This window comes from Montipora capricornis, chromosome 3 (assembly GCF_036669925.1).
Source record: "Montipora capricornis isolate CH-2021 chromosome 3, ASM3666992v2, whole genome shotgun sequence".
In the NCBI taxonomy this organism is placed as follows: domain Eukaryota; kingdom Metazoa; phylum Cnidaria; class Anthozoa; order Scleractinia; family Acroporidae; genus Montipora; species Montipora capricornis.
The window spans coordinates 60,501,896-60,519,395 of record NC_090885.1 but is presented as its reverse complement, the minus strand read 5'-3'; the positions used below and the strand labels follow the sequence as shown (position 1 = coordinate 60,519,395).

Below are 17,500 nucleotides of genomic sequence, written 5' to 3'. Positions count from 1 at the left end.
TTGAGCCGTAGCACATTGTTGCGAGTATTATCCGTCTGCTCAGCATGTTCAAGGAAATCTCCTCAAGGCCTCGACTACATAAGCTCGTCGGGTGCTCAGGCATTTGACAACCTAGCAGAAGTAGCTGAGAAACTTGGGGACGCAGGAAAAGGGACGCACTGGGTCAAGGATTTGCAGAATGGCCTACGTGCGGCAAAACGCTACCTTAAAAGTGATTACAGGGTAAGTTTTCTCATTGATCATTTAGATCGCACTAAGGGGAAACCGCTGTAAACGGAGATGCTATCACGAGCAGTTGTTTACATGAATACGCTGCTTCAAAAGCTTAACATACATCCACCCCAAGTTCTCAAAAATTAGAGGTTCCTGTTAACTAAAATGTGTTGCTGGTGAACCATGCAAACTTTTTATCATACTTTTCTGGCATATAGAAACTTGTAGCTTTGAATCAATGAAAAAAACAAAAACAATAAAAGAAGTGAATTAACAAATACATCGCTCAGGTTGATGTTGAAGCATTCGTGGGTTTTGTTCTATCCATTGATTTAATTGATTTAACCCTTTGATTACGCAGTAATGGCAGACGTGATCCAGCAGCTGAAATCCATCATGCCAAGCTTGACAACCTTCTACTATCGGCAAGACAATGCCAGCTGCTATCACTGCGGGCACGTCATTATTAGCTCAAGCAAATTAGGCCAAAAGGAGGGCATCGTACTCAAGAGGCTTGACTTTTCAGATCCACAGGGAGGAAAGGGTGCGTGTGACCGCAAGGCAGCGACCATCAAGTCTCACATGAGAGTCTTCCTAAATTCAGGAAATGACATCGAGACACCAGAACAGATGTTCAAAGCCATGGTATCTTTCGGTGGAGTGCCTTCCCTTAATGTCACGCTTTGTGAACCGTTTACAAGCGTGGAAACTCCAGCATTCAAGATAGATGGTGTAAGCCTTTTATCCAACATAGAGTATTCAGCTGAGGGGATTCGCGTGTGGAGGGCGTACGGAATACGGTCCGGGCAAGATCGTGTATCAACAGAAGTCTTCTGGACAAGGTTCAGGCGCTTTACCCGCCCTTGTGGTAGCCCAAGTACACCGAAGTAATTTTTCATCGATAAAAGGGCGAACAACTGCTTCCGCGAAGCCCTCAGGGGATGAAAAAGAATCCACAGGCTCGGGAGGGGAAGATGCTTCGACTAGCCTTTTTGCTTGTCCGGAGGACGGATGTATAAAAAGGTTCATTAGGCATTCCTCAGTGCTTCGTCACTTGGACTGTGGTAAGCACCAATATACCCTTGAGCATGAAACCGTATACGACAAAGCTGCTGTCCAATATGCAGAACAACTGGAAGGACAAGGAGCCACTATGGTACCCGTCGTAAGTGTCCCTACCAAACACGGCAGTGCACGAAATCTGGATATCGGGCTGGGCGCTGAAGCTAACTGGACCTCGACGTACTAGGTTCACTGTTGCACAACGGTCATATCTTACCAAAAAGTTCAAACTCGCAGAGGTGAAAGGGCAAAAAGCTGATCCGGCATCAGTGGCTCGATCTATGATGCATGCAAAAGATATCAATGGTACCAGGATGTTCCAAAGTTTCAAATAGGAGGATTCTTTTCACGTCTTGCGTCAAAGAAAACTCTCCCTGACGAAGAAGCTGAAATCGAGGTGATGGAAGCTGCTAGATATGAGGCTGACATTGATACCATGATATCCCAAGTGGTTGACGATCTCACACCAAGGCACCCGATTGTGTTTGACTCTTTCAACCTTTGCGAACTGTCCTGTATAGGGAAACTAGATACCCTTGCAATCCCACTCCTAAGAGAGATGTGTTGTCACTTTTGTATCGCTGTTGACGACATCAAGGTTAGGCACCGGAAACCGTACATCGAAAAATTAAAAACGCTCAGTGATAAGTGTAAGCAGCTATGATTAAAGTAGTATGTGTTGGAATAAGTAAATTATATCCAAACCAGAATTCGACATTTTCTTTTCAAAGTTCTGGTCAAGTTTTTGTTTCTTTATTTCACAATGCAATGTATGATAAGGAATTTCAAGATAACATTTGCTCATTGTTTTTACAATACGCAGTTCTGTATACGAGTTTAAAAAACGCGACATTGGACTTTCATAATTGCGATTTGGTGGGGTTTAAAATCCTTAAAATTGCCAAAAACTAACATCGCCTGGATTAATGGGATAGCATTTTGTTCTGCGCAGTCTTATGACTGCTCTCTTTGTTTCTGTTATTTGTTCTTTTGTTAAACCTAAAGGGTGGTCTCCAATCAGGTGAGACCTTGTAGGAGCTGCGAGGATACCGTCTCTTTGAACGTTTTATGTTGTGCGTGTAATATAGTTTGTGGCACTTTTTGACAACTTTTTCCCCAAACCTCCCGTTGGCCGTTCTCGTCCTCGTTATTGCATCTCAGTTTGTCACGGTTCTTTACGCGCTGACGATTTTATTCTTTTTCAAAGTTGAACTTAATCGAATATCTAGTACGTGCGCAGCGTTTTACTGAAGGGACCCGATATGCTACTTTCGTGTATTCAGAACTCACTTATCTCGCAAAACAGTTAGGAATACAGTTTAAAATAGTAGGGCTCAATTTTTTGTCTCCATTAGGAGAGCCTGACTGGGGTTCATTACGTCCAAATCGTTGCGTGACATCCTTAAGGTTTTTAATAAATTTTGATTTCAACCTTTTAAGGTTGAAATCAGAATTTATTTTACCACAACCACAACGTAAAGTTTGTTTCCTTCATTTCGCACATAATTCATTTTTTAGGTTTGATGCTTCCAAATAAATATGAAAAACAAGCGCAGGATTACTGTGAAATTGATAATGATAAGTCGCTCTTCATTCCTCACTTTAAATTAAATATACACGCAAATATGTTTTCTACATGTCAGTTCAAGTGCAAAAAGCCCTTTAAATCTTGCGATCGCATTCATAATACGCCAGTAATTAAAAAACGAAAGATATCTTGGGTCTCAAGGGTCTGTCCTGGGACCACTGCTATTCTCGCTTTATATCGCCCCTCTTGAAGATATCATCTCTGCACACGGACTCGACGCAATGATGTATGCTGATGACACCCAGCTCTACATTTTTATGCGTAAAGGGAACCGCGTTGTTGCTTTAGAAAATCTCAGTCTGTGTCTGGATGATATTATGAGTTGGAATTTATGCAATATGCTTAAATGTAATCCGTCAAAGACTGAAATTATCCATTTTTCTTCGCGTTTTTCACCTCCTGAACCGATTGCTTCGATTAATATTGGCCATCACTACGTTCAGCCTACCAGTGTTATCAAAAACCTTGGAGTCACGCTTGATTCACATCTCACCTTTGTTCCTCATGTCAACAACATCTGTCGCGCTCTTTCGCGTTCGTTTCATTCCATTGGCAGAATTAGAAAATATCTTTCGCAAGCGGATACTGAGCGCATTGTCCATGCCTTCGTTTTATCGAAATTGGATTACTGTAATAGCTTGCTTTATGGGTTGCCTTCTCGTGAAATTGAAAAACTTCGGAGATTGCAGAACACCGCGGCAAGATTAACTGTGTGCATGAAGAAGACCGATCACCTTACTCCTGTTCTTAAAAAGTTGCACTGGCCTCCTGTTAATGACAGAATAACTTTTAAGTTACTGTTGCTTACGTATAAATCTCTTAATGGCCTTGCTCCGGTCTATATTAATGAACTGTTGCATCATTACACTCCCTGCCGTTCTCTTCGTTCCAGTGATTCCAATTTCCTTGCTATCCCGAAGACTACTACAATTACCTACGGAGATAGATCTTTTGCGGCTATTGCTCCAAAGTTATGGAATCAGCTACCGCTTGCCATTAGACAAAGCGACAGTGTTGATAGTTTTGAAAGGGCTATGAAAACGTACCTGTTTCGTGAGAGCTCTTTCTTTGAGTTGTAAAAAGTATCGAGACATTTTATATGTAGAATGCGTTTTTAAGAACTTTAACTAGATGCTTCTGTGAAGCATACACTGGCTTGCCTGTGGTACGTGCTACAGAAAATCAGAAGGCACTGAATTGTGTGGTATTGAAATACAGCATTCCAGTCTCTGAAGAATAACAAATAAAAGAGAAGCGAGAAACATTGGCTTCTGGGCTGACAATAATTTTCAAGTTCCCTCACAACTTCTTTTCACCACAAGTGTGCCCTATGAGCATCCGAAAATTTTGTAATACTAAACTTCACTGAACTCAAGCCCTGTTTCGCGGGGTTAGTGTTGGGATGGGACACCAAAACAATAAACCCCTCACGGAAAACAGAAACATCTGACCGAAAATACTGTTAACGCTAACTAATGCGAACTCAGCAAGGTACAGATTCTGTTAGCTTGCTTTATGGAAAACAAATATTGATGAAAAAGCAAATAAATATTGATACACAGTTTTCAGAAAGGGCAGAAGGAAGTTTCTCGGACGGTCGATCGAGAATAAAATATTTACGACATGAAAACAACATTAATTTTGAACCGTGAATATAGAATATAAAAAGTTACGATCTGCGACAAACATTTTGGGAGATTTTTGCTACGTTCAAGTAAATTGCAAAATCGAAAGTGACATGGCCGGAATTCAGCGGGCGTAGTGATTAAGTTACCGCGGCATGTTTACTCGCCAAACAGTGAAGCATCTGTGTCAAATGATGGCAAGATACCGGGTTTTTGTAAGTTTCTTTTTCTGTCAAGTGTTATAAAGTTTGACAATGAAATGAGCGAAGTCAAAACAAAGATCACAATCGCCCAACTCTTGTTTATGCAAAGTCAAAATTTACTCTCCAAGACGCGTATTTATCACCAGATAATTCCATCATTTTGGAAATAGCAGCTGCTTTATTATTCATCTGCGTCACAAGTTTTCACTGATTTTGGGCCTCATTTTGTTGAAACTCAAGCACGCTTCCAACAGGCCTGTGAACCCTTCCTGCTTACAGAGCAATACTAAAAAACTTCTCCCATATCACATTTGAACCTTAAGCTCGAAAATTCATTACACAACATGATATTATAATTCACAAAGGCAGAAAATACCACAGAATCCTTTTCCAGCGACAATGATATTATAATTCACAAAGGCAGAAAATACCACAGAATCCTTTTCCAGCGAAAATTTTATTGAAACAAACAACATATTTGCTCTTAGAGGCGAAAACCTCTTTCTATTTCATTGCGTGCGTGAAGACAAGAAACTCAATTGTGTCAAATTACCATGTACTTCAGGTAAATACTGCTCACTTTGATTTCGTCTCGACGGGCGATAGATTGTTGTCGAAGTCCAGTACTCGTCGCTTTTGAGATTCATGCCTAGTTTATCCAACTGACTTTCCATTATTGAGCTCCATAAGGGTATATTTTGTTTAAGGATCCACTAAAACGCCATTCGCGTTGCATGACTTTCGACGCCATTGCAGGCTAAGTATATGATTCTACTGTGTCCACCAGAGAAATCTACGCAGTTCCACTACCCTCTCGATCCTAAGAAAATACGCGCAAAAGGGCAACACTTACCAGGGGAGTGACAGGCGAGACCTCGACTGGGTTTGCCCATAGGCAACCCAGTAATTATTATTTTACCAGTATATTTCTTCGCAAATGTCCGTCACGTGCAATGGGCAATACCGCAGATATGTAGTGAAGGCTCAATGTTCATTTCGCTTCATTTTCATTTCTCTTCGATAACCTTAGAACTGATCCTCTGCGATGGTAGGCATACATGAATGATTACAGGAATGGCAGAAGCGAGTTACGGTGTTAGGTCCAATACGCTCAAACCACTTACAGACTGTTCGTGGTAGACCCACATCAAAACACGAAAATGAGCGTCCATTTCGAAAGTCGTTGTTCCGCGAACTCTTGCTTGGCAAATATCTCAAATGTTGCTATCGACCTCTTACAAGTTCTAAAGAGATCAGTTGAGCAGTCATTTAGCTATAGTACAAAATGTGTGCAAACTATGACTAGCAATGACAGAAGTACATTAAGGAAATTTACGCGAAATTTTGACGCTGATATTTCTGATATTTGATAATCAACATAATGGCACGAAGGACAACAACAACAACAAGAAAGCCGTCACTTACCGAAGCGAAGATGCAAGTATCTTCTTTAATTTTATGACTGTCATGATCATTATTTCATATATTTTGTACAATGTATCAAGTGGATTATCACTTCTATCAATTTCTCCTTGTACTGCATTAGTTTTCTGTGTAATCATGTACGTTCGCGTGTTGTATACGATTGCGTTACCAACACGAGCAATGTTGAATGTCCCGGGAAAATGTGATGTATTAGGGGAGGCAATGCAGCCATTTGTACATCATCAACATGATGGCGTAGTGAAATTAAAATATAGAGAGGAATTGAGAGTTCGTTATGCTAAATTTGTTTATTCGAATCATAACCGTGTTGTACGTGAATGCCATGTGTCGAGCGAGATGTCGTGATCGCGAGCCAAGTAGGATTCCTGTGCAGAAGCTGAAACGTCTGTCGCAGAAAAGCAGAAAACGGAGGGTATTTGTGTGGAAAAAGATTCTTAAGATCACTCCTTTGCCGTCAAAACTTCATGGTTACATCAGTTGCAGGCTGAGTAGTCAAATGAAAAGAAGGCGAATAATTGCCAGTCTCCGTTCGTTTGAAAAAGTGAGGAAAAAGCCAGCTTCCATTCGACGAAAATTTCGTCAAACAGTACGTTTACTTGCTTTGGAAAATACACTGGAACACGAAAACGCGTAAATCTGAAGAAATATCAAGTGTTGTACACATGCTGTGGACCAATGAGTTTGTACAAGAATGCATGGTGATCATAGACGATGCAGTGTTGAAATAAATCTATGTAATGACATAGAAACAAATCCTGAGCCTCCGATGAATAATATTGATTGCTATGTCTGAGAACAATTGCCAGCTTAATTATAGTGAAAGCGACACAGGTAATCTACATAACAGTGATTCAATAATTGAGGGATATCAGTACAGTATACCTACAGACAGTGCATTTGAATCGCTCTTGTCACAAAAGTATTCTTCGTTTATTCTGACAATAGGATGTATTGGTGTTAGTATCTATCATACTGATAATGGGAGTTATAAGATTTTTGATTCTCATGCAAGAGATGAATATGGTAGAAGCCATCCCCAAGGTACATGTGTACTATTAGAAGTACCATCCATTCAGGACTTAGTACAGTATTTCCAGGCTATACACTCACTAGGTGACAATTATGAACTCAGGAGTTATATAACTCTGAACTCAGAGGGCTGCATATTAGTACATATGAAATAACTGCAGTGAACAGTGTTAGAGAACAATGCAACTGCACTTGTAAACAATGCTGTGCTGTAGGGCTTTATGCAATGTGTTACGCAACAGCAAAGTCTTGTAGTTATTGGAAATCCCAAACGTTATGTTGCATTGCTGACCAAGGAAACAAATTCTATCGTCACCTGAGCTCACAAGTGCAGATTTACCCAAGAGTCTTGATATTGGTGAAGTTGATGGTAGTAATGGTAATGAATTTATATAGCGCATTTTCCATTGGCATATTCTAATGCGCTTTACAAGCAAGTGATCTATGGGTGAGATCGGACATCAAGTCAGCAATGTTTTCATGGCGAAATACATGTTGTTTTTGCCAGTGTGATTACAAATTTCGTGATCTTTCTTTGAGACATGCACATCTTTCCATGTATTACACATCTTTTTTTAGAACTACTACGCAACGCTCATGATCCCTAGCAGCACACGTGTGGCAACAGCCCGACTTACGATCCTAGATCGTCTTGTTATTGAGCAACTGAACAGAAGTGGCAGAAGTCACGGCTTGACTTCCGTGACACCATTTACACAAGTTGACGGATTGATGCTGTGACTTTGCCGATTTTGAGGGTGTTGATAGTCGGCGCTGATAAAAAGCCCGGCGCTAATTAAGACCAACGTTTCTACTAACTAAATCTAAAAATTTCGGGCGATTTGCTATTTTACCGGGAATGGATATTTCCTTCTGAAAAAATGCACCGAGCCGGGAATTTCGACCACGCAAAATTTTGCTAATTTTTCACGGCTTTCCCTGAATTTCTGTTTCGACACAGAACTGAATTTTTAGACTCGAATTACTCGTTGACACATATTAAAGAAGTTTCTGGGCACAAATGTGAGGTTAAAAGCGATGCGAACTGAAAATGGGGATTGATTTGAATATAGCATCTTACGCTAAAATGGCGGCGTTTTCTCTGATCGCGGGGGCCGAACAGAATTTCGTCATTTTCGGGAATTACAAGAAATCTTTCAAGAAAAAAATCCCACCATGTTTCTTACAGTATGATAGGCTATCTTTGTATGAAATATGAAGAATTTTGTTTTTTTCATCATGTGCCAACCTTTTTTATTTTCGCTCGGTTTTAGTGGACACTTCCTCTTAATATCCGCGAAGAAACGTATTACATTTCAGTTTATTATTTTGAGTGATTTCCGTTATTTTTTCGCGACTCTTAGTATTTGAATTCAAAATCTCTGTAACTGCCATGCTTTATCACATTCTTTCCAGTATTACGTCAGCATCTATTTACTATGTATATATATATAATATGTACATAGAAACAATTCAAATTGTAAACTCTCATTGTACCTGAAGAAGGCTGGTTTGGCTAGCCGAAATATAGTACAACACTAAAATCAAATCAAATCTACGTTGTATCGGCTCTTGCTTAAAATATTTAGTTTCTCAACTTGAAATAACGCTGATCAGATCAAGCCACTGATCAAACGTACACCGACAGGAAAATTGTCCACGGTTGCTTGCTTCAAAACTCTTGAAATGAAACGGTTCACCAAGTCGTACATGCATTTCAATGGAACTGACACTGCGTGCGCTTTGTAATGTGAACAATTACAAAAATAAGTCTCGATACCTTTCGCATTACAGTGGAGCACATTTCTTGCACCTAAAATATTAACTTGTCGTGTCAGGGGCACCCAACGAATCTGTTCCTCACATTATCTGTTCCCCAGAGGAATCTTGCTGGCTGGCAGAAATACAGGTGTGTCGATAAGCTGACTGGGAAATTTTGTTATTGATTGAGGTTTTGCCTGGGAATTACCGACTTTTTCTAGCATTTCAACCCGAGCTGGCTGTAGAAACTCTGAAGACTGAGGACGAATTAAAAAAAAAAAAAAAAAAAAAAAAAGAGAACCCCTTCCCTCTCCCAGAGAATAGTCACAAACATACGACGGCTGGTCAGAGTGATTGCGCTTGCGGAAAAAAACCTGTTTTGTCCCGGTTTTGTCGCTTTTGTTCGGTCGTTTTGGGTTGAGGGATTTGAAAGCGCGCGGAATTCCTGGCTGGGAAATAAATTTGATCAGCTGGCTGGGAAACCAACCAATTTTATCTAGCTGGCTGGGAAATTTCTTGTTTGTCTTGCTGGGAAAAAGGAACAGATAATGTTTTCCCAGCAACACTGAAAAACACCTGAAAATGCCTTAATAACATTTATTTTCATTAACTGGTGTATAATAATACATTTTACAACAAATTGGTCGTTGGGTGCCCCTGTCGTGTGAATCACAATCTCCTTTGACAGAAACCTGAACATATTTAGGAGCAACTGCAAAATACCCCGCCACAGCTAACCACTATTGTTTCTCCTATGTGGCATCTTTTGAAGAACGAGACTTAAATACTTTTGAAGGTTAACTTCGCATTTTTTAAATTTTTCCAAGCGACAAGCCGAAAATCAGTCAGTTCGACGATTCGGCATGAATAATAAGCATCAGTTTGCGTTCAAATTTTCGCGTCATTTAGCTCGCTCATCAGGTCACAAACATTTCTGATAATTTCGGAGGGAAGCGTTCCGAGTTCGAGCATAAGACTTAACACAGAAAATGAATAATAGCAATATTTGAAGAATATGGAGTAAAAAAATTTAAGAATGAGGTACCAGGTACATTTTTATCGTGTCAAATATCATCCATTTTCCGCCGCCATGTTATGCGGCCTTTGGTGCCAATTGAATTCATTTCAATTAAGACTTCACCGTTGCTTGGTTCCTACAGCAAATTTTGGGAAATGTGTCAAACAGAGACCGCACGTTAACCGCGTTTTCAAATTTTCGCAAATTTCTCAAAATATAAGAATCGCTGGAACTTTTAAATGTGATACCTAAAGGGTATCTTTGGGCAAAATATGAGCTATCCGCCGAAAAGCATATGGTCGTTGACGGACGATCCTCGATTCTTACAGGTAGCCATTCTTAAAAGCGAAAACTGCCTCACTTGGTAGGTTAGAAACAAAGCACGAAAGTGCGAGAAGTAACTGTTGTAAGTATTAAAAACTCACCTCAACTCACAGAACTTTATTCTTCACGGATCATCGTCTGCTAACACAAGGCACCCGAGCATTTCGTTCGCAAATCGTTCGGCAAATCATCGTACTGTCTGCAGAGTCCGGACTTTGGTACTCTTTGTATGCGGATTGGCTCCGAAGTGTAGTCTATTGTTACATTTCTCATCTTCGGAAAAACTAAGAGGATGGCGCATGCGCAGTAGTCACAAAAACGAGTGGGGACTTGGGTCGACCGTTTTTCATACGGAGTTGTGTTTCGTTGTCCCGACTATCTGGTAGCCTGAAACAGGCTAGTAGAAAATATGATGTTGTTAAGGAAAGATCTTGTCCCATCGAATTTCCAACAGAACTTTTCGACAGTTTCGTTGAATGGCAAGTGCCCCTGTTTTTTCTGGTTTGGAAACTTCGTGTTAATAATTATGTCAAACATTTGGGAGGCGTGCTTCATTCGGCTGCTTGCTACTTGTTTATTTCGGCAAGTTAGTTCGCATTTGGATTTAAATCTTTAGTTGTTAATTATTTTCTTTCATTAATTCTTTCTCTATGTTGTTTTGGGCTGGTCCGTGGAGTGGGTCCGAAGGGGTGGTCCCTTGGACTGGTCCGTAAAGCAGTCCGTGGAACCGGTCCGTAGGGAACTTACGCCCGGTTCAAACGTCGGACTTTTCATGAGCCGAACCTAATAGCCCCAATTAAGTACATGACGAGTATACGACGGCTGGTCAGAGTGATTGCGCTTGCGGAAAAAAACCTGTTTTGTCCCGGTTTTGTCGCTTTTGTTCGGTCGTTTTGGGTTGAGGGATTTGAAAGCGCGCGGAATTCCTGGCTGGCAAATAAATTTGATCAGCTGGCTGGGAAACCAACCAATTTTATCTAGCTGGCTGGGAAATTTCTTGTTTGTCTTGCTGGGAAAAAGGAACAGATAATGTTTTCCCAGCAACACTGAAAAACACCTGAAAATGCCTTAATAACATTTATTTTCATTAACTGGTGTATAATAATACATTTTACAACAAATTGGTCGTTGGGTGCCCCTGTCGTGTGAATCACAATCTCCTTTGACAGAAACCTGAACATATTTAGGAGCAACTGCAAAATACCCCGCCACAGCTAACCACTATTGTTTCCCCTATGTGGCATCTTTTGAAGAACGAGACTTAAATACTTCTGAAGGTTAACTTTGCATTTTTTAAATTTTTCCAAGCGACAAGCCGAAAATCAGTCAGTTCGACGATTCGGCATGAATAATAAGCATCAGTTTGCGTTCAAATTTCGCGTCATTTAGCTCGCTCATCAGGTCACAAACATTTCTGATAATTTCGGAGGGAAGCGTTCCGAGTTCGAGCATAAGACTTAACACAGAAAATGAATAATAGCAATATTTGAAGAATATGGAGTAAAAAAATTTAAGAATGAGGTACCAGGTACATTTTTATCGTGTCAAATATCATCCATTTTCCGCCGCCATGTTATGCGGCCTTTGGTGCCAATTGAATTCATTTCAATTAAGACTTCACCGTTGCTTGGTTCCTACAGCAAATTTTGGGAAATGTGTCAAACAGAGACCGCACGTTAACCGCGTTTTCAAATTTTCGCAAATTTCTCAAAATATAAGAATCGCTGGAACTTTTAAATGTGATACCTAAAGGGTATCTTTGGGCAAAATATGAGCTATCCGCCGAAAAGCATATGGTCGTTGACGGACGATCCTCGATTCTTACAGGTAGCCATTCTTAAAAGCGTAAACTGCCTCACTTGGTAGGTTAGAAACAAAGCACCAAAGTGCGAGAAGTAACTGTTGTAAGTATTGTCAAGAACTCACCTCAACTCACAGAACTTTATTCTTCACGGATCATCGTCTGCTAACACAAGGCACCCGAGCATTTCGTTCGCAAATCGTTCGGCAAATCATCGTACTGTCTGCAGAGTCCGGACTTTGGTACTCTTTTTATGCGGATTGGCTCCGAAGTGTAGTCTATTGTTACATTTCTCATCTTCGGAAAAACTAAGAGGATGGCGCATGCGCAGTAGTCACAAAAACGAGTGGGGACTTGGGTCGACCGTTTTTCATACGGAGTTGTGTTTCGTTGTCCCGACTATCTGGTAGCCTGAAACAGGCTAGTAGAAAATATGATGTTGTTAAGGAAAGATCTTGTCCCTTCGAATTTCCAACAGAACTTTTCGACAGTTTCGTTGAATGGCAAGTGCCCCTGTTTTTTCTGGTTTGGAAACTTCGTGTTAATAATTATGTCAAACATTTGGGAGGCGTGCTTCATTCGGCTGCTTGCTACTTGTTTATTTCGGCAAGTTAGTTCGCATTTGGATTTAAATCTTTAGTTGTTAATTATTTTCTTTCATTAATTCTTTCTCTATGTTGTTTTGGGCTGGTCCGTGGAGTGGGTCCGAAGGGGTGGTCCCTTGGACTGGTCCGTAAAGCAGTCCGTGGAACCGGTCCGTAGGGAACTTACGCTTGGTTCAAACGTCGGACTTTTCATGAGCCGAACCTAATAGCCCCAATTAAGTACATGACGAGTATACGACGGCTGGTCAGAGTGATTGCGCTTGCGGAAAAAAACCTGTTTTGTCCCGGTTTTGTCGCTTTTGTTCGGTCGTTTTGGGTTGAGGGATTTGAAAGCGCGCGGAATTCCTGGCTGGCAAATAAATTTGATCAGCTGGCTGGGAAACCAACCAATTTTATCTAGCTGGCTGGGAAATTTCTTGTTTGTCTTTCTGGGAAAAAGGAACAGATAATGTTTTCCCAGCAACACTGAAAAACACCTGAAAATGCCTTAATAACATTTATTTTCATTAACTGGTGTATAATAATACATTTTACAACAAATTGGTCGTTGGGTGCCCCTGTCGTGTGAATCACAATCTCCTTTGACAGAAACCTGAACATATTTAGGAGCAACTGCAAATTACCCCGCCACAGCTAACCACTATTGTTTCCCCTATGTGGCATCTTTTGAAGAACGAGACTTAAATACTTTTGAAGGTTAACTTCGCATTTTTTAAATTTTTCCAAGCGACAAGCCGAAAATCAGTCAGTTCGACGATTCGGCATGAATAATAAGCATCAGTTTGCGTTCAAATTTCGCGTCATTTAGCTCGCTCATCAGGTCACAAACATTTCTGATAATTTCGGAGGGAAGCGTTCCGAGTTCGAGCATAAGACTTAACACAGAAAATGAATAATAGCAATATTTGAAGAATATGGAGTAAAAAAATTTAAGAATGAGGTACCAGGTACATTTTTATCGTGTCAAATATCATCCATTTTCCGCCGCCATGTTATGCGGCCTTTGGTGCCAATTGAATTCATTTCAATTAAGACTTCACCGTTGCTTGGTTCCTACAGCAAATTTTGGGAAATGTGTCAAACAGAGACCGCACGTTAACCGCGTTTTCAAATTTTCGCAAATTTCTCAAAATATAAGAATCGCTGGAACTTTTAAATGTGATACCTAAAGGGTATCTTTGGGCAAAATATGAGCTATCCGCCGAAAAGCATATGGTCGTTGACGGACGATCCTCGATTCTTACAGGTAGCCATTCTTAAAAGCGTAAACTGCCTCACTTGGTAGGTTAGAAACAAAGCACGAAAGTGCGAGAAGTAACTGTTGTAAGTATTAAAAACTCACCTCAACTCACAGAACTTTATTCTTCACGGATCATCGTCTGCTAACACAAGGCACCCGAGCATTTCGTTCGCAAATCGTTCGGCAAATCATCGTACTGTCTGCAGAGTCCGGACTTTGGTACTCTTTTTATGCGGATTGGCTCCGAAGTGTAGTCTATTGTTACATTTCTCATCTTCGGAAAAACTAAGAGGATGGCGCATGCGCAGTAGTCACAAAAACGAGTGGGGACTTGGGTCGACCGTTTTTCATACGGAGTTGTGTTTCGTTGTCCCGACTATCTGGTAGCCTGAAACAGGCTAGTAGAAAATATGATGTTGTTAAGGAAAGATCTTGTCCCTTCGAATTTCCAACAGAACTTTTCGACAGTTTCGTTGAATGGCAAGTGCCCCTGTTTTTTCTGGTTTGGAAACTTCGTGTTAATAATTATGTCAAACATTTGGGAGGCGTGCTTCATTCGGCTGCTTGCTACTTGTTTATTTCGGCAAGTTAGTTCGCATTTGGATTTAAATCTTTAGTTGTTAATTATTTTCTTTCATTAATTCTTTCTCTATGTTGTTTTGGGCTGGTCCGTGGAGTGGGTCCGAAGGGGTGGTCCCTTGGACTGGTCCGTAAAGCAGTCCGTGGAACCGGTCCGTAGGGAACTTACGCTTGGTTCAAACATTGGACTTTTCATGAGCCGAACCTAATAGCCCCAATTAAGTACATGACGAGTATACGACGGCTGGTCAGAGTGATTGCGCTTGCGGAAAAAAACCTGTTTTGTCCCGGTTTTGTCGCTTTTGTTCGGTCGTTTTGGGTTGAGGGATTTGAAAGCGCGCGGAATTCCTGGCTGGGAAATAAATTTGATCAGCTGGCTGGGAAACCAACCAATTTTATCTAGCTGGCTGGGAAATTTCTTGTTTGTCTTTCTGGGAAAAAGGAACAGATAATGTTTTCCCAGCAACACTGAAAAACACCTGAAAATGCCTTAATAACATTTATTTTCATTAACTGGTGTATAATAATACATTTTACAACAAATTGGTCGTTGGGTGCCCCTGTCGTGTGAATCACAATCTCCTTTGACAGAAACCTGAACATATTTAGGAGCAACTGCAAATTACCCCGCCACAGCTAACCACTATTGTTTCCCCTATGTGGCATCTTTTGAAGAACGAGACTTAAATACTTTTGAAGGTTAACTTCGCATTTTTTAAATTTTTCCAAGCGACAAGCCGAAAATCAGTCAGTTCGACGATTCGGCATGAATAATAAGCATCAGTTTGCGTTCAAATTTCGCGTCATTTAGCTCGCTCATCAGGTCACAAACATTTCTGATAATTTCGGAGGGAAGCGTTCCGAGTTCGAGCATAAGACTTAACACAGAAAATGAATAATAGCAATATTTGAAGAATATGGAGTAAAAAAATTTAAGAATGAGGTACCAGGTACATTTTTATCGTGTCAAATATCATCCATTTTCCGCCGCCATGTTATGCGGCCTTTGGTGCCAATTGAATTCATTTCAATTAAGACTTCACCGTTGCTTGGTTCCTACAGCAAATTTTGGGAAATGTGTCAAACAGAGACCGCACGTTAACCGCGTTTTCAAATTTTCGCAAATTTCTCAAAATATAAGAATCGCTGGAACTTTTAAATGTGATACCTAAAGGGTATCTTTGGGCAAAATATGAGCTATCCGCCGAAAAGCATATGGTCGTTGACGGACGATCCTCGATTCTTACAGGTAGCCATTCTTAAAAGCGTAAACTGCCTCACTTGGTAGGTTAGAAACAAAGCACGAAAGTGCGAGAAGTAACTGTTGTAAGTATTAAAAACTCACCTCAACTTACAGAACTTTATTCTTCACGGATCATCGTCTGCTAACACAAGGCACCCGAGCATTTCGTTCGCAAATCGTTCGGCAAATCATCGTACTGTCTGCAGAGTCCGGACTTTGGTACTCTTTGTATGCGGATTGGCTCCGAAGTGTAGTCTATTGTTACATTTCTCATCTTCGGAAAAACTAAGAGGATGGCGCATGCGCAGTAGTCACAAAAACGAGTGGGGACTTGGGTCGACCGTTTTTCATACGGAGTTGTGTTTCGTTGTCCCGACTATCTGGTAGCCTGAAACAGGCTAGTAGAAAATATGATGTTGTTAAGGAAAGATCTTGTCCCATCGAATTTCCAACAGAACTTTTCGACAGTTTCGTTGAATGGCAAGTGCCCCTGTTTTTTCTGGTTTGGAAACTTCGTGTTAATAATTATGTCAAACATTTTGGAGGCGTGCTTCATTCGGCTGCTTGCTACTTGTTTATTTCGGCAAGTTAGTTCGCATTTGGATTTAAATCTTTAGTTGTTAATTATTTTCTTTCATTAATTCTTTCTCTATGTTGTTTTGGGCTGGTCCGTGGAGTGGGTCCGAAGGGGTGGTCCCTTGGACTGGTCCGTAAAGCAGTCCGTGGAACCGGTCCGTAGGGAACTTACGCCCGGTTCAAACGTCGGACTTTTCATGAGCCGAACCTAATAGCCCCAATTAAGTACATGACGAGTATACGACGGCTGGTCAGAGTGATTGCGCTTGCGGAAAAAAACCTGTTTTGTCCCGGTTTTGTCGCTTTTGTTCGGTCGTTTTGGGTTGAGGGATTTGAAAGCGCGCGGAATTCCTGGCTGGCAAATAAATTTGATCAGCTGGCTGGGAAACCAACCAATTTTATCTAGCTGGCTGGGAAATTTCTTGTTTGTCTTGCTGGGAAAAAGGAACAGATAATGTTTTCCCAGCAACACTGAAAAACACCTGAAAATGCCTTAATAACATTTATTTTCATTAACTGGTGTATAATAATACATTTTACAACAAATTGGTCGTTGGGTGCCCCTGTCGTGTGAATCACAATCTCCTTTGACAGAAACCTGAACATATTTAGGAGCAACTGCAAAATACCCCGCCACAGCTAACCACTATTGTTTCCCCTATGTGGCATCTTTTGAAGAACGAGACTTAAATACTTCTGAAGGTTAACTTCGCATTTTTTAAATTTTTCCAAGCGACAAGCCGAAAATCAGTCAGTTCGACGATTCGGCATGAATAATAAGCATCAGTTTGCGTTCAAATTTCGCGTCATTTAGCTCGCTCATCAGGTCACAAACATTTCTGATAATTTCGGAGGGAAGCGTTCCGAGTTCGAGCATAAGACTTAACACAGAAAATGAATAATAGCAATATTTGAAGAATATGGAGTAACAAAATTTAAGAATGAGGTACCAGGTACATTTTTATCGTGTCAAATATCATCCATTTTCCGCCGCCATGTTATGCGGCCTTTGGTGCCAATTGAATTCATTTCAATTAAGACTTCACCGTTGCTTGGTTCCTACAGCAAATTTTGGGAAATGTGTCAAACAGAGACCGCACGTTAACCGCGTTTTCAAATTTTCGCAAATTTCTCAAAATATAAGAATCGCTGGAACTTTTAAATGTGATACCTAAAGGGTATCTTTG

General features: G+C 40.7%; 2 protein-coding genes and 1 long non-coding RNA gene across 4 annotated transcripts in view; 2 read left to right on the top strand and 1 right to left on the bottom strand.

Annotated features, from left to right (window-relative positions):
- Positions 1–15,923, bottom strand: part of LOC138043568 (uncharacterized) — an 80,923-nt gene extending 65,000 nt beyond the window's left edge. The window contains exon 1 of one of the 2 annotated variants that reach the window (XM_068889923.1): positions 15,840–15,923. The gene's annotated coding sequence lies outside the window, so the exon portion shown is untranslated. Of the gene's footprint in view, positions 1–10,370; positions 10,509–15,839 lie in introns of those variants that run through there. The other variant, XM_068889922.1, reaches the window with a different exon arrangement.
- On the top strand, positions 3,088–3,942 carry LOC138040677 (uncharacterized). Its single transcript, XM_068886358.1, has one exon. It carries the CDS (start codon positions 3,088–3,090, stop codon positions 3,940–3,942), a length of 855 nt encoding a protein of 284 aa, XP_068742459.1.
- A 739-nt stretch (positions 15,924–16,662) lies between the features above and the next one.
- Positions 16,663–17,500, top strand: part of LOC138043581 (uncharacterized) — a 17,840-nt gene continuing 17,002 nt past the window's right edge. The window contains exon 1 of the long non-coding RNA XR_011131291.1: positions 16,663–17,500. This exon is cut by the window's right edge and continues 642 nt beyond it. This is a non-coding gene — a long non-coding RNA (uncharacterized lncRNA).